This window comes from Rhodnius prolixus, unplaced genomic scaffold (assembly GCF_049639745.1).
Source record: "Rhodnius prolixus isolate KJV_2025 unplaced genomic scaffold, Rpr scaffold_10, whole genome shotgun sequence".
Classification (NCBI taxonomy): Eukaryota; Metazoa; Arthropoda; class Insecta; order Hemiptera; family Reduviidae; genus Rhodnius; species Rhodnius prolixus.
In genome coordinates, this window is record NW_027411615.1 from 18,636,587 (window position 1) to 18,658,891 (window position 22,305).

General features: G+C 30.4%; 1 protein-coding gene across 1 annotated transcript; it reads right to left on the bottom strand.

The window, feature by feature from the left end:
• Positions 1-1,080: 1,080 nt before the first annotated feature.
• LOC141456721 (ATP-binding cassette sub-family C member 10) lies at positions 1,081-22,160 on the bottom strand. The gene is made up of 25 exons (XM_074132954.1): positions 21,378-22,160; positions 20,696-20,971; positions 20,396-20,594; positions 19,941-20,067; positions 19,101-19,194; positions 18,912-19,023; positions 18,455-18,580; positions 18,218-18,366; positions 17,336-17,455; positions 17,102-17,242; positions 16,909-17,026; positions 16,735-16,828; positions 15,585-15,723; positions 14,299-14,488; positions 10,339-10,488; positions 9,400-9,588; positions 8,139-8,296; positions 7,917-8,049; positions 7,432-7,642; positions 6,534-6,703; positions 5,625-5,859; positions 3,754-3,945; positions 3,297-3,534; positions 3,054-3,193; positions 1,081-2,269 (listed from the first exon to the last, which is right to left on the bottom strand). Exons 1-25 carry the CDS (start codon positions 22,017-22,019, stop codon positions 2,161-2,163), a joined length of 4,452 nt encoding a protein of 1,483 aa, XP_073989055.1. The 5' UTR covers positions 22,020-22,160; the 3' UTR covers positions 1,081-2,160.
• Positions 22,161-22,305: the final 145 nt, after the last annotated feature.

Here is a 22,305-nt window from a genome sequence, read left to right on the forward strand (position 1 = left end):
TCTTTAAATAAATCTGGAAATATTATTTCTGAAGATGGGACGAATTCTGAAATCACGTCGAAAGGATCAATCATGCTATGACGAAAGAAATCATTGATATTACCCATCACTGTTGCAAATGCACCTTTTGAGCAAGATTCGAGAAAAGATATTTCATTTTTTTTTTTTACATTAAAAATTTGTAAAAGACATTTTTCCACAAACGAAAACATAAAATTGTCACGACAATAAGGAAGAGTGGTATTTTTAAAACCCATTTTTTTTATGAGTACTATATTTTGTACCTAACTTTTGAATAAAAATGTCAAATACATCAATCAAATCAGCATCACCGTTAAATTTTAAAATTTTTAGCCACTTCTCAATGAACAAAACCTTGAAAAACAGCTCACTCATTAACGACTATTACTTCAAATCAAACCTTCAAATTTGTTGCAAGCATGAATTCTTCTTCTTTTAAACAGTTTTTGGAGACTTCTTAACCTAAAAAAATTGATTATAACCAAAAACTTTGTATACGAGCAATGTATTTGTTTTTGTTGTCAGAAATGTTCGCATATATTTGCATGTGAACAATGTATGCTGGTGTGGACAATCAATGGCCATCATCAATTACTGTCTATTTTTAGATATTGAATTTATCAAACCCTAGTTAAAAGAAGACGAAGATTTTAAACAAAAAGAACTTCTCCTACTTCCGAAAAAGGCAGAACATTAAAACCCAAAAAAAGTAGTAGAAAATGTAATAAAGGCACTCTCAGTGTAATCAGAGAATGCATCTGAAGTACAGCGGCCTCTACAGTAATGCCCTGTACTATTGGAGGACACACTGCGCTAAGATTTCAATCGAACTTGAGGGGCCTTCGTTTATATCAAGTTTTTTTACATTTTTCTTATAAATAACGAAATAACTATTTAAAAAAGTTGATTTCCAGATTGTCTGCTTATTTAACTTGTTTTACGACTTTTGTCGACACAGTAACAGTGATTAAGCTGAAGCTAAGAGCATAAACAAGTTCATAGTACAGAAGATAAATTCAACATCATCACTGGCAATTCAAACTGAATCAAACAAGTAAATAAAAAGGCTCTAAATTGCGAATAATTTCTATTTCTTTAAATTAGCGTAATTAAAAATAATACAATATTATTAACAATTTGTACAATACTTATAAATCATGTCTTAATTAACTTCGTAAATCTATTACCACAATATCAGTTAATGATTTCATTTAAATTAATACCTAGATAAACCAATTTAGCTACTACTTTTTTTTTGTAAAGTACAATGCAAAATTTGAAAATTTAAAAAGATTAATTCGAATGAATTGTTATTTTGATTTTAATTGGTTGAAATTTTTTTTTTCACAGTTACTTTTTATTTCTATTATCCTTTTGAAATTTTATGCTTTGACAAGGTGCAGTATAAACTATATTTTTCAGTTGCAGAAATTTTTGCTATCCACCTCAGTAAGTAACTCGGTATTATAATTTTTGATTATTAATATGACATTTTTTTTTTTAAACAAAAAATCACAATGCCCAAAGAAATCCCACTCAGAATTTAATATCACATTTTTTATAAAATAAAGATTTTTTTCAATGTAACTCCGACTATAAAAGTAAGATAAGAAAATAGGACTCTTAGACAGAAATATTAATTAAATAAACTAAAGCTTATATACACCATAAAAAGCAAATAAAACTACTTAATAATTGATAAAATAATATTACGCTAATTTGTTAAATAAAATATACATTTCTTTAGTCTATTTCTTTTTCTTCTTTTTTTTTTTTTTAATAATATAAAAGTTAAAAATGAATGAAAAGAATGGAGGAATCATGACGTATAACTTCTGATCCTTTCATCAAATCATGTTCAATGATCTTTAAAACTAATTCCATAAATGGCTTGAAAGAAATTATTTTATGAACTCCAAATTTTATAAACCTTTTGAAATGAAAATCTTGGCACAATTTTACGTGAAATTTTTCCTAGATTTCTTCAGACATTTGTGATGATTTATTTTATTTCTACTGGTGAAAAGATTATATTATATTATTTTTGTCTGAAGTATTATTTTTGAATACCTGTTTTTCCAAATGCTATTAAATCCGACGAATAGAAATTATTAATTAAAAAAATATTTATAGTAGTAATTATTGGTAACTTTCATTAGCCAACTGATAGAAGTAAGAAGATGAATTTGTGAGCAAATTTTGGGGCGTATCAAATTCAAGTACTCTTCCTTCTCCCATCACTAACACCCTAAAAAAATTGAAAAAAAGTATTGGAATTATTTACAGCATTATTTATTTTATTACTTACAATATTTCTAAATGTTAATTTTTTTTAAAATCCAAATCACCCATTGCACATTTCTAGGACAACATCTACATCATTAACAGAATAAAGTCCTAACACTCGCAAAAAGTGTTAGCGAAGTAAGATAAACCTATAGAGTTTTGAGATTACAAATCTTAATTAGTAGGATTTTAAGTAAGCTACTCATTGAATTAAATATTTTGTTTAGAATTATACGAAACTAATGACAATAAATTATGAATGGAAAAGGATTAGGTTAGTGGTTAGTGAATTGGACTTCTACGCAGAAATTCCGGGTTCGAGTAATGTTCTTTTTTTTTCGTACGAGAAAACTCACAAAATTGGTAACGGAAGATACTAATAATTTAGAAACACCTATCTCTATCAACAACGATGACAAAGTCATAGTTCAACCAAAAGTTTTAGGTAAAAAAAAAAAACCTTTAAATCAAATCTAGGAAGGAAACTGATCTACTTAGCAAAATTTTTTCTGAAAAGTTATCTTAAGTAACAAGTACACTGTTTCATGAAAATTGCATGTCAATATGAAGGCAATGTGATGTGTGCATGTGAACGGTATTATTATTTGGATAGTATATAATGTACTTATATTCATAAGCGACTTCTAACGGATTGCCTCAAGATTATGCAGCATTTTATAGCTATATTTATTTAATTTAACAAACTAACTTAAAAATATTCAACTATTCCTTAGTAATTACTGTACCTGTCATAATCGATGATGGTTTTTACTCTATGAGCAATAGTAATTACAGTGGTTTGTCTAAAGCTAGCTCTAATAGTCTGCTGTATCAGTCTATCAGTTTCATCATCAACATTTGCAGTGGCTTCATCGATACAAACCACCTGAAATAAAATGTCAATCAAAGTAATCTATCCACTACTGAATATATACTGAATAAAACTACTATCCACTACTGAATAGTTTTTTACTGAATAAAAATCTTACTTTATTATTTTGTAATATAGCTCTAGTGAGTGCTAATAGTTGACTTTGCCCAACGGAAAGTAAACCTTTTTTTAGTAGTGTTTCCAAACCACCTAAAGTCCTGACTACATGAGCCAATTGGGTTTTACCTAAAGCTGACCACAAGTCACCATCGTTGAATTTACCATGTGGATCTAAATTACTTCTAACTGTACCCTCAAAAACAAAAGGATCTTGCGGAATAATGGAAAGACGAGATCTAAAACAAAAAGTACACATAAAGAAAATTGTTTATTCCATGTCTTAAAAACTTAGTTGTGTTTATGTTTTGGAAAAGAGTTTTATAAATAAAGTGACCACGTCTAACAACAAGTGACCTCACTCGTTGACTGAGTGGGGAACGTTACGACGGATAAAATAATCGATATTATCTAGAAATGCTGACATAACCATTTTTTTTTTTTCAATTAAAACTTACCTTAGATCAGGCAGAGCGATGAGCTTGGTGTTTACTGAATCGATAGTGACAGTGCCTTCACCAATCTCTGCTAACCTAAACAGAGCTGAAATAATAGATGATTTACCAGCTCCAGTTCTTCCAACAATGGCAACTCGTTCAGAAGGACGCGTTGAAAAGGAGACGTCACGTAAGGAATATGGTAGATGATCTCTATTGAAATGAAAAGTATTAAATTACATAACTATAAAAGTATAAGAGAGTAGAGTATTGTTTTGTATTTTACTTTTGGTAACTGAATCATTAATCCTTAAGGTAGAAGAATTATTGCTAATTTCGGAGAAATAATAATAATAATAATAATAATTATTATTATTATTATTTTTACCAAGTTTCGACTTAGGGACAAAGTCATTTACAGGGCTTATGACTATTAACAATTATAATATTTTTTAGATAGTTATCATCCAAGGTTAGTCTGTCTTCTATCCTGACAGTTCAAATTCTTGATCTTAATACGTAATGCAAAAAAATATAATAACTGATAATAAGCATAAGCGCTAAAGATAACCTAGGCTATAGATCGAAAGCTTGGCAAAATAATAATAATAATAATGGTAATATTATTGTTATTATTATCATTATTATTTTTTAAATCTCATTGACAATTTTTTTTTTTTGTATTCAGAATGTTTAGGTGACTATTCACTAAAACATAACACACGGACACTTTCGGACCCACGCGGAGGTCCCGGGTTCGAATCCAGCAGCTAACCCTTAGATTTTATCTTTCTAGGAGCTTCTTACAGCTCACTGTCCGGTGATGGACAGTGTTGTCTGTAACGAGAGAACACTGTCCGGAGGCCGGCAGTGCACTGGAAAAAGCTCCGGGCGCTAATAACCTCAGCTGTTGATGCGCCAAAAAAAAAAAAAAAATAATAATATTAATGGTAATAGTAATAATAATAATATTTTATTGATATAGAGTGTACACTTATAGCAAGGAGTTGACCCATGCAATTTACAATATAAAACAGATACAATACAATTAATAATGATAATAATAATGATAATGATAATAATAATGATAATGATAATAATAATGATAATGATAATAATAATGATAATGATAATAATAATGATAATAATAATGATAATAATAATGATAATGATAATAATAATGATAATGATAATAATAATGATAATAATAATGATAATGATAATAATAATGATAATGAGGGGAAGGGATTAGCTATGAGGTTAGCATACTGGACTCCCACGCGGAGGTCCCGGGTTCGAATCCAGCAGCTGACCCTTAGATTTTCTCTTCCTAGGAGCTTCTTACAGCTCACTGTCCGGTGATGGACAGTGTTGTCTGTAACGAGAGAACACTGTCCGGAGGCCGGCAGTGCACTGGAAAAAGCTCCGGGCGCTAATAACCTCAGCTGTTGATGCGCAAAAAAAAAAAAAAAAAAAAAAAAAAAAAAAAAAAAAATAATGATAATGATAATAATAATGATAATGATAATAATAATGATAATGATAATAATAATGATAATAATAATGATTAATAATAATAATAACAAGACAAAAAATAAATAAACAAATAAGAAATTATGACTGAAATTGGCAATAATATTTCTTCTTTTGTAAAGTATTCAGTACAGCCAAACTTGATTACTTAATCTATGAATAAAATGCAAAAGAATAAATAGCCAGTAATAATTTTTGAATGTGTGAAATAATTAATTTTTCCTTATTTTGACATTTGAAAATAATTATTAGAGACATAACTTCCCATGTGTATAAGCTTTCATTAAACTAGTGTGATTAGTAATAGGCTTATCGGAAAAGAATATTATTATAGTTCATTTTATGCACAGAAAACAGACCTGTATCTAAAGAACACATTGCTGAATGAGACCACACCACGAGAAGGCCAGGAAAATGGAGGGCTGACAAAAGAGACGCACTGTTCTCCTTCTAGACCATCATGTTCTTCTTTTAAGTACTGTCTTACACGTTCTACGCTAACCATTTCTCTTTCTGTTTCCACAAAAGCGTTTACCACTCCACCCAATGATCCGGTCAAAGTCAGTGCATAAGAAATTGCCAATCCAATAAAACCTAAAGACATGTAATTTATTAGTTTAAGAAATATCAACTTTGTATTATGCATATTATGAACACCATAGATAGTAAATTGTATTTTGAGAGCTGAATTAGTTATTTTATTTTGTAACACTTGAAGTTTCAATGGTTAAGTTAGATCTCAAGACTAGGAGGTTTCCACTGATCTTCAAGAAAGCGGGAGTGCAATAATCATAAAAAATAAAATAAAGATTTTCTGTTTTATGGAAATAAGATACAAACAGGATGATAGAGGATTTTTGCAGGTAGCTTTGAAAAGTAAGTGTTTTTAGCGTTCTGAACTAAACGCGGGATTACTCCATCAATTCAAAAATTTAAAAATTATACATTTTACTTTAATTAATAGCCAAACTCAATCTTAGATTACCTCAGGATTGCATCTATTAACCATTTGTTTTGACTACAGGCTGTTAAATTTTCGCTCGGGCTTGAGATTCAGTCTCATTCTCCAAAATCTGATTTATTTTGATAGGCTAGTTTTTTCTTTAGCCATTTTCAGAGAGAAAGAGAAACTTTACAATTGAAGAAAGTTAAAATTTGGCATGATAACAGTAAACTGAATGCCTTGTTCCAACACTTGGAACTATACAGGCCAAGCTCCAATATCAAATAAATTAAATCAATTAACAATATTTATTGAATATACTCACCAGGCTGAGCAAAATCTAAATTGTGTTGTATCATAGCAAGCATTCCTACTCCAGTTATCATAGCTACACCAATTAGCTGCAGCCGCAAAGATAACCACTGTGCAGCTGCACTACTGCTCAGCTGAGCTTTTTGATTAGCTTCCAGCCAACAAGCATTGTCACGTCGAAATCTAAACAAAGTAAATGTAACAACACACACACACACAAAAAGACCATTTTTACGTGATTCAAATCTAAAATTTTTAAATACTTTAGAGGAGGCCAGGTTTGGTCGGTACAATAATAAGCTAGCTGTTGGCACTGCCTATAAATGACTAAAAGATAACCACTGTGCAAAATTACTAAAATTTTACAGACCACTGTTCATACATTCAGGCAAGGAAGATTTGAAGATGGCAAGAAGACATCTGACAACTAGCCGGAGATGATTTGGCATTTTACAGCTATTCCGTCCTCAATTCTAGTTTGGCTGTCGCAGTGTGCGATCACGCCAGTTAATCAGTTGTTTGCGACCGGGCTTTTTGCTTTAAATACTACAAAAACTAGAAAATCTGAAGCCAGAATAAAAGATTATTTCAAATATGGAAGTTTTGAAAAACACTTTGATTCTTTTTCAAACCTACAACATATTGAAATGACACTTCAGTGGAATGTGGAATACTCGTATTTAACTACATCTTAATTCTCGAACTAGAATGAATTCTCTAAGACAAATGTTTAAAATAATCTTTACCTAATGAACCTTTACGCTTATAATGAATTTAATGAACAAATACATATTTATTTATAAATATTTAAACATTAGAGTAAACTAACTTTCGTCTTTTACAAAAATATTCTATTGAGGAATAGATGTGCAGGATATTATATTTAAATAATAGGATTGCAGAAAATTTACCTTGAAGTCGCTCCAAATGCACGAATGGTAGCTAACCCTTGGAGGGTTTCAGTAAAATGTCCATACAAAGGTGACAGTGTAATGCTCATTAAACGTTTTAATTCTCTAGATGTTAATCTATAATGCTGCTGTAAATTATGATAGAGTGGCACTAAAGGTGTAAGAACCAGACATATCCAAGGTAGCCCGTATATCGTCATAGCAATAGTACCTTGAAATATACATATTATTAAGACACTGATAAAAATCGTGCAAACATAGTTGGCAAGAATATAGTGTTACTTTTATCTCATTCGTAAGTCTTATCTATCCGACCATTTTTTCTAAGTCAAACAAGGTTCTTCTCTTATCGTTCCAATACTCGCTGGAGTTCCTCTTGTGCATTTGCACAATTTCCTTATCTCTCATTTCTTTTGCTTGTTTTACTCTTTTATATAGTTGCAAAATAAATAAATCTAAGTATTTTATGTAAATTCAAAACTTACCAACTAAACCAAAGAATTGAGCCAATAATATATTCAGAATAAAAGGCAATGAATCATCAACAGTATACATATCAGAAGAAAATCTATTTAATATTCTACCAACAGTACATGTATCAAAAAATATCATCTTTGCCTAAAAAAAATCAAACAAAACCCATAGTGAACACATAAATCAAATCATATACTTAAAATTTATTTTATAGAATAAATAAATATAAATACCGTCATAATTTTATTTAACAATTTTCTATGCAACTTTTTAGCAGCAGACAAACCTCCATAAGCAAAAATGAATGCTCTAAGTAGAGTAAAAATTGTGTTAAATCCTGCTATTGTTGCATAAATTATAATAAAATACTTCGTTTCATTGTTACTATCAACTGAAAAGAAAAATTAAAAAAAATATATCTGATTTTAGTAAGAACAAAGAATAGTAACATAGCAAAAATGAAATTAAAACTGCCCGGTTAGAACTTGAAAGGAGTTAGCCCAGTGTATTAAGGCCCACCAAAATAACTATTGCTAGTATCTATGCAAATCTAGTCCGAAATTGATAAAATTTGGCAGCATGAAGGAATTTGGATTCCCCAACGAAACATTAAAGCGACGTTCTGATCTTTAAAGTACTAAAGGGAAGTATGGCAATCGTTTCAACTTATCGAAGAGTTACCGATTTTCATCAATGAAGTGTCATACAAATCGAAATTTTGTATAGAATTTGCGTTTTAGAAGTTTCTTTTCGTATTGTTTAGAATTTATTGAATTCTTTACCTGATTGTAGAGAAATGTTAGCTGTATAACTGGTATAATTGCAAATATTTTGGCGATAATAGTTAATGATATATACATAGGTTAAATTTTGAAGGTTTTGCAAATCGTAAAAATTTCAAACCTCTATATCTCTCTTCAAAATGATCCGATTTTAATGAATTCTTTACCGAATTGTAGAGAAAAGTTTGCTCTATAACTGATATAAATAGCATTGTTTTAGTGATACTAGTTATAGAGATAGTGGGAGGTTAAATTTTGGAAGTTTAGCAAGTCGTTCAAATTTAAAACCTCTATATCTTTCTTTGTATTATTCCGAATCCAATGATTTCTTTACCGAATTGTAGAGAAATGTTTGCTCTATAACTGGAATGTATAGCAATGTTTTAGTCATAATAGTTATTGAGATAGAGAAGGTTAAATTTTGGGAATTTTGCAAACCACTATATCTCTTTTCGTATTGTTGAGAATTGAATGAATTCTTTACTGAATTGTAGAGAGAAGATGTCAGCTTTATAACTGGTATAAATAGCTATGTTTAAGTGATTATAGTTAATATTCTATAGAAAGATAAATTTTGGTAGTTTTGCAAATCGTTAAAATTTCAAACCTTTGTATCTCTCTTCATAATGTTCGGATTTTATTGGATTCCTTACCGAATCGAATCGATGAAGTACTAATTTGGTTGGTCTAAAAATGTAATGTTAATACTAACCTTCAATAAAAAATATCTCGTGTGAATGATTACTGCTAGAATTACTAAAATTAGTGACCCAATATGATAACCACCAATCTACTGCGTTTTTACTGCCTTGCATGAGAACCATAGATGCAAGAATGAGTGGCCATAGACAAATGCCAATAGCCAAGAAATAACTTCCATAAACTTGGAACTCTAAGGAACCTAAAAAAAAAAAAATCAATGAAAATATTTTAAAATAAAATAAAATACAGATTGACATAAATTGTGTACATCAAGGTCCATCCATCCAAGGTTAAATGTTTCTCTTATTAGGATTCTAGAACTTTTATAAACTCTTCTCACCTACAGACCTGTATCAAGCCTTAAATTCATCTAAAAAAAAAGAAGACAAAACCTCTGGTCCGAACTCCCTATGGAATTCTTTACATACATGAGACTAAAATGAATCGAACTCCTTCAACTCTTGAATGTTATTTGGCGGACAAAAACACTTGTTTCTTTGAAGATAACAGAAATAACAGAACCAAAAATGAGGTTAACCCTATTAGCAACTTCAAGCCTATCTCTTGACCAAAGCTGTCAAGCAAGATTATGTAGAGAATGATTGTTGTTGTATTAAATTCCATAAAAGGTCTATTGCCTTAAATAACCGACAGGATTCAGAAAAAGGCGGAAAATACCAGACGGCACTCGTCTGAATGTTCTTTGTTTTTTTTTTCTTGTTTTCACTATATCCAAAATGTAGCTGTTAAATATCAGAACTTTATCATCAGTAGCAGATTTGACTTCTACCTAAACCTACAATCGAAAATCGATACGGTTAAAATATCTTCTCTCCATAGAGCAAGAGCAAGTAAAAGAGGTTAAAATAGCGAAAACAAAACGCTCTAATTTTTAAGAACGAGAGAAATCATAAAATAATAATAATAACAATTATTATTATTATCTTACCAGTGGCCCTTTCCTCCTCATTTAGTAGACTATCTTTAGAAACAGATCTTGCCAATTTGGATCCCTTAATTGTATCGAAAGGTCCATCTGATTCTAGTTCCATATTGCTTACGTGTTCAACATAATCTGGGAGTACTTCAGAAGGTGGTCCTGAATAAACAAAGTAAAGAAAGAATTTAGGATACTTAATTAGGGCAAAAGTCATTTATTTGATTAAAAAAAATGAGTTTTTTTCCCCCTCAATCTACATCGTTGTTCATCATCAAAAGTTATAAAGCATAAATGTTATATTAACATCATATCTATATACAGGGTGAACCAATAAGTATTGTCCATAGGCCTACTGTGTGTAGTACATCTAAAGTGGAGTTCAATGACGTATTGGCCAACTTCATATTTTCCTCTGTTCTTGAGTGACGTCACTTTATTTTTTCTAAAATCATTACCTTTTTTCCAATAAAAATGTTATTACTCTGAAAGTTTTAGTCAGAATTCGATTCTGATGACTCAGATAGAAAGACAGATAAATTTTCTAAAAATTGATACCATTTCGAAGCATAAGTTATTCTCCAAACAGCCTCAATCTTCCTCCGGATGCTGGAAAAATAAAAGTAATCGAAATTTTTAAGAAAACTCATTAGGCTCTTACGTGATCATTATCAGACCTAGGTGCTGACACTTTTTATAAAAGTTTCATTTTTTAATGGGCTTTTTAACGGACATCATTTTCCAGGATTCCTTTTATCTTCGTTTGAGAAATTACGTTTGTTTTTACAAGAAAACGTATTCACGAGCACACAACAGTGTTAGTTTATCAAGTTGTTTAATTCATTGAAAATTCTTTTAGATGGACCAATAGTCAATTTTAAAGTAGGCTGTCTTAAAATAAGGAAGTCAAAGGTTACAAATTGCACTAAAAAAACAAAACAAACAAAAAAAAAATTCTAAACTCTGAAATATTTGAGAAAATATTTTAAACAAGTAAATTTTTAGAAAATTTATCTGTCTTTCTAACCGTGTCATCAGAATTGAATTCGGACTAAAACTTTCTGAGTTTCTGTAATAGTGTTTTGTTTTTGTGATAGTGTTTTGTTTTTCAGATAGTGTTTTGTTTCTGTGATAGTGTTTTGTTTCTGTGTTTTGTTTTTGTGATAGTGTTTTGTTTTTCAGATAGTGTTTTGTTTTTGTGATAGTGTTTTGTTTTTCAGATAGTGTTTTGTTTTTGTGATAGTGTTTTGTTTTTCAGATAGTGTTTTGTTTCTGAGATAGTGTTTTGTTTTTATGATAGTGTTTTGTTTTTCAGATAGTGTTTTGTTTTTCAGATAGTGTTTTGTTTCTGTGATAGTGTTTTGTTTTTGTGACAGTATTTTGTTTTACAGATAGTGTTTTGTTTCTGTGATAGTGTTTTGTTTTTGTGACAGTATTTTATTTTACAGATAGTGTTTTGTTTCTGTGATAGTTTTTTGTTTTTGTGATAGTGTTTTGTTTTTCAGATAGTGTTTTGTTTCTGTGATAGTTTTTTGTTTTTGTGATAGTGTTTTGTTTTTATGATAGTGTTTTGTTTTTCAGATAGTGTTTTGTTTCTGTGATAGTGTTTTGTTTTTGTGACAGTATTTTGTTTTACAGATAGTGTTTTGTTTTTGTGATAGTGTTTTGTTTCTGTGATAGTGTTTTGTTTTTCAGATAGTGTTTTGTTTTTTAGATAGTGTTTTGTTTTTCAGATAGTGTTTTGTTTCTGTGATAGTGTTTTGTTTTTGTGACAGTATTTTGTTTTACAGATAGTGTTTTGTTTCTGTGATAGTTTTTTGTTATTCAGATAATGTTTTGTTTTTCAGATAGTGTTTTGTTTCTGTGATAGTGTTTTGTTTTTGTGACAGTATTTTGTTTTACAGATAGTGTTTTGTTTCTGTGATAGTGTTTTGTTTTTGTGACAGTATTTTATTTTACAGATAGTGTTTTGTTTCTGTGATAGTTTTTTGTTTTTGTGATAGTGTTTTGTTTTTCAGATAGTGTTTTGTTTCTGTGATAGTTTTTTGTTTTTGTGATAGTGTTTTGTTTTTATGATAGTGTTTTGTTTTTCAGATAGTGTTTTGTTTCTGTGATAGTGTTTTGTTTTTGTGACAGTATTTTGTTTTACAGATAGTGTTTTGTTTTTGAGATAGTGTTTTGTTTCTGTGATAGTGTTTTGTTTTTCAGATAGTGTTTTGTTTTTCAGATAGTGTTTTGTTTCTGTGATAGTGTTTTGTTTTTGTGACAGTATTTTGTTTTACAGATAGTGTTTTGTTTCTGTGATAGTTTTTTGTTATTCAGATAATGTTTTGTTTTTCAGATAGTGTTTTTCAGGTAGTGTTTTGTTTTTCAGATAGTGTTTTGTTTTTCAGATAGTGTTTTGGTTTTCAGATAGTGTTTTGTTTTTCAGATAGTGTTTTGTTTCTGTGATAGTGTTTTGTTTTTGTGACAGTATTTTGTTTTACAGATAGTGTTTTGTTTTTGTGATAGTGTTTTGTTTTTATGATAGTGTTTTGTTTCTGTGATAGTGTTTTGTTTTTCAGATAGTGTTTTGTTTTTCAGATAGTGTTTTGTTTTTCAGATAGTGTTTTGTTTTTGTGATAGTGTTTTGTTTTTCAGATAGTGTTTTGTTTTTCAGATAGTGTTTTGTTTTTCAGATAGTGTTTTGTTTTTCAGATAGTGTTTTGTTTCTGTGATAGTGTTTTGTTTTTGTGACAGTATTTTGTTTTACAGATAGTGTTTTGTTTCTGTGATAGTGTTTTGTTTTTCAGATAGTGTTTTGTTTTTCAGATAGTGTTTTGTTATTCAGATAATGTTTTGTTTTTCAGATAGTGTTTTGTTTTTCAGGTAGTGTTTTGTTTTTCAGATAGTGTTTTGTTTTTCAGATAGTGTTTTGTTTTTCAGATAGTGTTTTGTTTTTGTGATAGTGTTTTGTTTTTCAGATAGTGTTTTGTTTTTCAGATAGTGTTTTGTTATTCAGATAATGTTTTGTTTTTCAGATAGTGTTTTGTTTTTCAGGTAGTGTTTTGTTTTTCAGATAGTGTTTTGTTTCTGTGATAGTGTTTTGTTTTTTGATAGTGTTTTGTTTTTGTGATAGTGTTTTATTTTTCAGATAGTGTTTTGTTTCTGGCCTGGTGTTTACGGCATGGTTGCAATACTTGTCTTTAGTGGGTGTAAGAGCAGAACGTCGCTTTAATGTTACGTAGGGGAGCCCTAATCCTTTCACCCTGCCAAATTTTATCAGAATCGGGCTAAGATTTACAGAGTTATAAAAAATAATAATTTTGGATGGGGCCTCACCTACATGGGACTAACTCTTCTCCCATTCGATGTACAGCATCGATATCCCCAAAAGCCACATCTACATATAATTTCGAATCAAATGACACCCCATTCATGAAAATGGGTTCGCGCCTTTAGGTGCTCCGTTGTTTACAAAAAAGGTAAAAAGAAGAAGAACAAAAACAAGAACATTTTCTGAAAATGCCGTTTTTGCTCATTTTCAGCAACTTTTTTTTCGAAATCTATTAGATCTGGGTTGTTGCAAAAAAATTAGTTGTAAAGGAGGATTTGCTCTATATTATAAAGAAAATTTGGGAATTTTATCTTTTATAGAAAAATAGAAAAAAATTGTCAAAGTTGAGTGTTCTTCAATGTTCCGCTTTTTCGTGCAGTTTTTGATGATCAACCCTTATACAACTGTCCTACCGGACAGTTTTAATTCCGCTTTTTCTGCAGTTTTTGATGATCAACCCTTAAACAACTGTCCTACCGGACAGTTTTAATATGCTGTGGTAAATGTAATAGTTTTGTTATTGGAAGAGTAATAAAAAAAAGACTACATTTTACTAAAAAAAGTATTGTGGTATATTAAGTAATATGAATGACTGCATACGCGGGATTCAAACTGGGGATCAAAGTAAAAAAAGAAATGCCATTTAAAATACCAACCTTGCCTGACAATACCTCCAGAATCCAAAACAATCACGTGATCAGCATTCACTAAGTATTTTGTTTGATGTGTGCACAATACTCTAGTCTTAGATTTAAGAAGGCCACAGATGCAATGAGAAAGAATGTGTCTAGCCACTTGAGGGTCTACTGCTGACAGTACGTCATCCAGAAGATAAACTGTCTTGTCCTGAAAGTGCGATTAAAAGTATAATAGTTAACTAGGTAAAGGATTAGTTGAGTGGTTAGTATAATGGATTCCACATAGAAATTTCGGGTTCGAGTTTGGTTTGCTTTTAGATTTTCTCTTTTCTTTAGATTTAGGATTTTGTTTTAGCTCACAGCCAGGTGAAAAATTATTCGGGTGCCAGATATTGAGGTTGAATAAAAAAAAAAAATAATGAATCATAAGATTAGGAATTAAATTAATTTTGAAATCGGAAATTAATGTAAGTGATGTTGGGTTTCATATTTTATTTATATTAGTAAAGTAAAGTAATCGCCTATTTTTTCAGGCAGGGCTTAACGTCCAGCTACCAATTAGGTGTCGTGGACGGAGGCGACTAGCAAACATACTTTACTGTAAATTTCTTTTATTAACTATTAAATAAAATCCAAGGCCTAAGACCAGGAATCGAACCTAGTACCACAATACATATTTTTATTTTCATTATTAATGATTAATTTTCTTGCTTCACAAGATTCAAATTTAAAAAGCCGGACAATTGGACAATAATCCAATGTATATTTTTAAGTGGACATTTATGAATATGTACAGAGCTGGATTTCTAGCGCTGAAGCAAGTTAGGCCCTGTGCTGGCATCAAATCTGGCATTAATTAATAAGAGGGGATATTTGCAAGATGAAACTAGGATAACAGTGGAACTGCTTTTGACAAACGATTCGCTCCATATAGAAAACTTTCAATTAGAACTACTTTTCACTTAAACTATTCGCTTCATATAAACAACATTCAATTATAATTCTGATCAGTAAGAGTTAGAAACAAACGAAGTCTAAATAAATCATGTAGTGTTCAAACGAAAGAGTATGATATACCTAATTGTTTTTTATGTAATTATAATTAGCGAATTAGAAATGAACAATTTTATAGGTGCTAAGCTTGAAGCCTCAATTTCTGTACTCTTTCAATTTTGTGTACATATGAAAAGTTTTGTAAATAAATATTATTATTATTAAAGAACAATCTTATTTATACATTTTCAATTGCAGGACAGCTCGTAATTTTGTTTAGAATTTAACATAAAAATAAACAACAACCTTACCTGATAAACTGCCCTGGCAAGGGCAATTCTAGCTTTCTGACCTCCACTCAATGTCGAACCAGAATCACCTATTCCAGTATTGTCTCTTCCAGGTAATATATCCAAATCAGGAAGCAACGCGCAAGCATCCATAACTGCCCTATTTTTAAAAAAATTCATAAAAAAAAAATTCAACTGAAAAGAAAATATGAGGCACCACGAAGAAGCTTGTATTGAACATAAACTTCTAATTTCTAGAGTGTCTATTTTACATCACTGTTCCGCACTTACTTACTCGTTCTCTTTCATTTAACCTCTCGCACCAACAAAACTTTGCCCAGAGAACTTAATAAATATATGAGTTCAAGAGATGCCTTATATTCGCAAAACTTCTTTGGTCCTCAATCTATCATCGTTCACACGCCGATCTCTCTCATATTTTCATGTGTCATGAAGAATATTGTATATTTTGGCAGATTTAGTAATCAGATGAAAAAATGTAAATAACTTTTTGAAAATGTGGTTAATAAAATAAAAATAAATAAATTAAAATTTCTTTTTCTTTAGGCTGAAACAGTGTAGAGAATAAGATGCCAGATAAAAGTTCAAAAGAATATGTTTTATTTACTTAACACCTTTTTCATGTAGTAGTGCACGTTGATTGTGAAATATGTTAAGAGATTTGTTATAACTTGGGCTACTTTTCAAAACATACAATACCTTTCTTTGTTCTACTTAATATACATTAAGAAAAAACAGGTCACTTTTCTTTCAAATAGAACCTTCATTTAACCAAATTAGTTAACTAAAAAGAAGTATCCGGGGTTCCAAGATTTTTCAATGTGAAAGAAATGGTCTTAGTTAGTCTCAAGAAAGTACCATGAAGTATCTCCAAAAAGAGCAACCAGTTCGTAAAATGAATATACCTTATCAAAAAAAAAAATTTAATTTTTAATTTGATTGGAAAAAGTTTAATTCAATTGAAAAATGCTGTACAAAATCTTTGAAACTTCTTCATATTTCGTAAAAAAAAATGTAACATTCAACTCAAAATACAGCACTTCATCTAAACCAGCCTGTCTAGTGTTGCAATAGAATTCAGAAGGTGAACATTTAGAAAATGACAATAAAGATAAAAGAAAGCTGGAGAAAAATTAGAAATATTATTTACCAATATTTCTGAGAGACAAATGGCTCGCCAAAAAGGATGTTCTCTTGTAAAGTACCACGCTGAAGCCAAGGAAGCTGCGCAACATATGCAAATCCTAAATAAGCGAAAAAACAAATATTTCAAAAGTCCCATAAAATATAGATTATGCATACAACAAAAATTGATTAAAAAAACCTTGTTCATAATCTGCAAAAGATACTGATCCGGACATTTTATCCAGTTCAGCTAAAAATGCAGCTAACAGAGAGGATTTTCCACTGCCAACAGGACCTACAACACCAATAAATTGTCCCTAAAAACAAAAAATAAAAAGTAAATAAAAAAAAGATAAATAACTTTTTATTTCATACAATAAAATATGTATTACCTTGTTTATATTAATATTTATAGAATTCAAAGCAAAATTAGTTCCTCCCCAATGGAAATATCCATCTCTGATGCTTAATATCCCTTCATTTCTATTTGGGTCTAAATGATCGTAATATTCATGAAGAACCAAGTCAGGTAACTAATAATAGTTAATAAACAAACCAATAAAATAACGGCAAAAATATAAAAGTAAGAGAGGGGGTAAAATAACAGTCACAGCACACATATTTACCTCTAATAATTTCTCAATTCGTTTTACTGAGACCCAAGCTTCGGTAAGTCCATTTAGTACCCATGGAAATGCGTTCAAAGGTGCAATCAACATGTTTAATAGTGCTATACTGGTGAACACCTGTGAAGAATATTTAATAATAAACTTATTTAATTTATAGAAGTTTAATTTAAAGGACGGTACAAGGTTGGTTCTAATCTCAAAGCACATTTCCCTTAATTCAGACTAATTGCGATCTTTCATAGATCTTGATTGAAAGATTTATTAGTAGTTCTATAGTTCCACTTTCATTATTTTCTGAATTTTTAACTTTTAAAATTTTCTCAAAAACTGCTCACACGATTTGTTCCAGGCTAATTGGATCACTTTATTAAATTTGATTTTAGATCTCTATGAGGCAAAAAAAGAAGTAAATCAAATTCAGACAAAGTTTAAGAAAGGGAAATAAAAAAGTTATTTCATGCAAGTGGCCAAGTTCTGTAACTTCGTTAAATAACTTAAGTGGAACCTTATCAATTAGCCGAGTGAGTAGATTAAAAATAACCGTGACAGTGAATCTCTCTTATCTACGATTTCTACTATCGGTTCTTGCATATAATAAATTATATGTATATATTATTTTGTAAAACAAGCTACTTTTATCGTTGCCTTCAATGGAAACAATATAAGAAATAATCTTAAATAGAAAATAAAAATGAATGAACTTTAGAAAATATTCTAAAACGTTTTTACTTAGAAACCATTCTATTTCTAAAAATGTACCCATTTCCCCCCAAAAAAACGCTAGAGCAAGTTTGAGGTATCCCAGAAAGTCTGAATAAGTATTCCATACTTACCTATCAGACAAATACAATAACATTTCAATAGTATGAATAAACTTACAACAGGAGCAGTCAATTTATTCCCTGTGTAAACATAAGTTATAAAAGTAAAAATAGAGATCAATACAGGAGTTGTAGCCCAAAAATAAACGCATACTGCATCCAAATATTTCCTTCCACCTAAATATTTAAGTTCTTTCTTTCGAATGCCTAAACAGAGTTCATACTTACAGTTATTATGATGAATACAGTTTTATTCTAAAAATTTATGGAACAGATAAAAGCAGGAATAATTCACCTATTATTTTACTGATAAATAAATCTTCCCAAACGTAAAATTTGATAGCTCGGATACCTCTTAAAATTTCAGACATCAACATGATTCTTTCATCTTTATGAAGCATCATATTTGTACTCAATTTTCCTAAAAAAAATAAAATAAAATAAATTGTAAAGTGAAGAGTGAAGACACTTTACCAAAAAAAAACTCTGCTGAGCAAAGAGAAAAAATACAAAAGCTGCTTGAAATTTGTCATTATTATTATAAATAAGATAATTTTTGTATAAAAGTTATTCTTCCACAAAATGTATAATTACCCATCTGGGAAAATAGAAACTGAATTTAAACATTAAGAAAATAAAACTGAACCAAAAATTTACTATTACTTTTGAGTCGATTTATTTTTAAATGCAGAATAAAAAGTAAACATTTTAATAGATGTTTAAATGGTTAGCAAGAAGATAAAATACCCTACCTATTTTTTTGGCAACATATCTGTTTATTGGTATTAGCAGAACTGTGAAAGCAACTCCTGCTAGAAACGAAAGTTGTACTTGCTGGTAGAGTAAATACAGAGTAACTATTAGCTGCAAACGAATGTCATGTAAGATAAAGTAAAAGCAAATAATACAATTATGTGTCATCATAAAAAGTAAAAAAGTACCTGAAATGGAATGCTCCAAAATGCATGAAAACTAGCACAAGAGTTGACAATTCGATCCATATCTGTGCTCATATAGTTAACTACTTCGCCGGTGCTAAAAAGTCAAATTTAAATGTCATATACTTCACTACAATTGCAAAAAAACTTATTGTAAGATCCTATTTACATATTAAATTAGTGAACGAAGAATATAATGAAGGTCTAGTGGTTATGAGTGTGTGCTTTGTAAGCGGGTCGTAACCTGCGTCTAACTTTTTATTTGTTATAGTATATAAAATCTAATAATGTGCTTCCAACCCCGTCCACGATACCTTCTAGGTATTACGCGAAGCACCGCCTAAAAAAAAAATGGCGACTAATTACTTTACTTCATTTTGGGTGATTAACCTCTGGTTTTTTGAGGTGGAATTTAAGACTGTTTCAATAGTTCATAAATGAAGAACATTCTGCCTCCTATTTTTTAAACAGATCAAATACTTTGTCAGAACTTTTGTTGAGAGTTTGAGCTTGACCTTTCTTGAGGTGTTCAAGGTTATTAGCCAATTCTCTAAAGATGGGTTTTGATAACATTCATTGCTATTCTCTGCAATTTTAAATACTCGTAGAGATGGTTTATATTTTTTTCCCTAAACAATTCTGTTATATTTACGGCGATTATCAGAGTCCAAGTTTAGAAAATTTGGAAGATGTCCCATAAAATTAGGTTTTCCTACTTTACCATCTGCTTCTCCAAAGCCAGATTTTTTGTTAAACTTTAGATTTTAATCTGATCGATTATTTTTAAAAAAGAATATTGGGCATTTTATATAAATAAAAATAATCAAACGAGAATATACTTACCTAAGCTGAGAGAGTGTTAATGTACTTAGCGACAAAGTTTTCCGGTAAACCACTGATACTAAAGCACCTCTAATTTTTAATCCAACTACGGACATTTTGTAATTGAAGTGAGATAAGCAGAAAGCTCCTGAAAAATGTTTTATTTTGATTTTTTGTTTTTTTTTAAACTTTACCTCTAAGTGAAAACATGGAAAGGCTTTAACAAGGTTAATAAACTCATCTTGTGAAAACCTTTTCATTTCTGCATTTAGAGGTAAAGTTTGAAGGAATTTATAAGAATTATAATATATAAATATTATAACTTATGTATGTTATACCTGCAAGTGAAAAAGTCATGAAAATATTTCAAAAAAGAGTTGTTTTTTTATTCAATTAAACACATATCACCGCTCTAAGACTTAAGTAACTGCTCAAACTTCTAATTACAAAAGTACACATATTTATGAAATAATTACCAACAAGCGAAGCAACGCACAGCCCAAGTGCGTATAAATATCCATGATGGACTGGTTCATCTTTATTTTCAATAAAAGAGACTAGACTGTGTAATAGTAAGGGACCACAGAATCCAGATATGTCACCAAGCAACTTCAAAAAACCAATTCCATAAAATTCCTTCCAAAAACAAGTATGCAATGCCCTTATAAGTGAAACCTATTGCACAATTACAATAGATAAATAGAAAATTAATAAAACAATATTTTTTAAAATAGGAAATACATAGATAATTAGTTACAGAATAAAAGGAAATATACCTGCGGAGTTGAAGTCCCAGTAGATGGGTAAGGATTCAAAGCAGCAACCATTTTCATTGAAAGATAGGAAGTAGTAAGAGAGAGTGGTAAATCAAAAAGTTCATCGGCCGACTGAAGTTTAGAGGCTGACCCTTTCTTCATCAATGGATTCACCCAGCAAAAAAATAATTTTCCCAAACGTCCCCAGCCATCTTGTGCCACTCCGAGATAATTAGGATCAAGATCTTCACGGAAACGTGAAAATATTCCGAATAGGGGTGAATGTTCACCAGCAACCTGAGATCCAAAATTATAAAATTCTTTTTATTAACATAATTTAACCATAAAATCTGTGGTCACTGGCATCTGGAGCTTTTTTCAGTGCACAGCAGGCCCCTAGGCAGTGCTCTCTCTCGATACAGTCAACACTGTTTGTAACCGAACATGAGCTGTCAGAAGCTCCTAGGAAGAGAAAATCTAAGGCAGTAGCTGGATTCGAACCCGGGATTTCCGCGTAGGGATCCATCACTCTAACCAACTCAAGTAATCTCTTCCCAGTCGATTTAAATAAATCATCTAAACTGACTGTTACAGCAGCCTTGTCACAAAAAGGCTACATAATTTGACAAAGTGAAAATAACCATTAAAAATTAAAGAATACGTAAGATTATGTAAAAGCAATATAAGTAAACCTAATACTCACCTGTGCTGAAGCACCTATTGGGCGAAACCTTACGGCAGGGCTATGCTGTCCGGCAGGAATAAGTGTGATAAGGTAGAGTGTCTGCACTGCAACTTGAATTGAGGAAAAGATGTATGGAATTTTTGATGAATACAGAAGAGTATTAGGTTCTTGATGAATAATCAGATAATTGGAATGCAGATTCATCCAACACAGAATATAATTGAGTGACCACAACACACCCATTACAACTGGCCCCCTTAAACTAGGGCTCAAATGGGTACTAAGGGACATCAAATACGAAAAATGAATTAACCAAGCGAAACATTGTACCGCTGACAATAAATAGTCTACGGAATGGAGTGATTTTGGATACAGCGTCACTTCGATGTAAGTTCTTATAACTGGAATAGCAGCCAATATTAAAGTTATAATATACCGTATTCTGAGAATCCATTTATCCCTCTTACAGCGCCTTACATGATAATTAAGAAGGCCACTATAGTAAGCTGATATGATAGCTATAACAGCAAGTGCAGGAATTTGAAGGCAAAGGTACTGAAAACAAATATCTATATCTTTATACTGATAATTCCAAATCTGAAAACTCTTCTTTCCACAAAAATCGTTCCAATTCCAATTTGTAAAATCCGATATATCCATTTTTAGGATTACTGATGATTTTCATTATAATAAACACTTAAAACATAAAAGAAGTGGATCAGAGTCTAAGAGGGTGATTCATTTCAACCATTACACCAATTAAAATATAAATGAAGTAGGTTTCATTCGTTACCTGTCATAGTCAAATTAAATAAACAATCAGTGTTGCAACTTAAAATTCCATATTATAGAAGAAACAATAAACAACTCTGATTACTACTCTAAAAGTATTGTAATCCACATAAATTATGTACGCAATAACAATATTATTTTTATCATCCTTTTG

Excerpts from the sequence above, each read along its gene's own strand:
- LOC141456721 (XM_074132954.1), bottom strand. The coding sequence starts at position 22,019 with ATGGATATATCGGATTTTACAAATTGGAATTGGAACGATTTTTGTGGA. Across the intron at positions 20,595-20,695 it reads CTGGGACTTCAACTCCGCAG|GTTTCACTTATAAGGGCATT; the intron begins GTATATTTCCTT and ends ATTGTGCAATAG. Across the intron at positions 9,589-10,338 it reads TGAGGAGGAAAGGGCCACTG|GTTCCTTAGAGTTCCAAGTT; the intron begins GTAAGATAATAA and ends TTTTTTTTTTAG.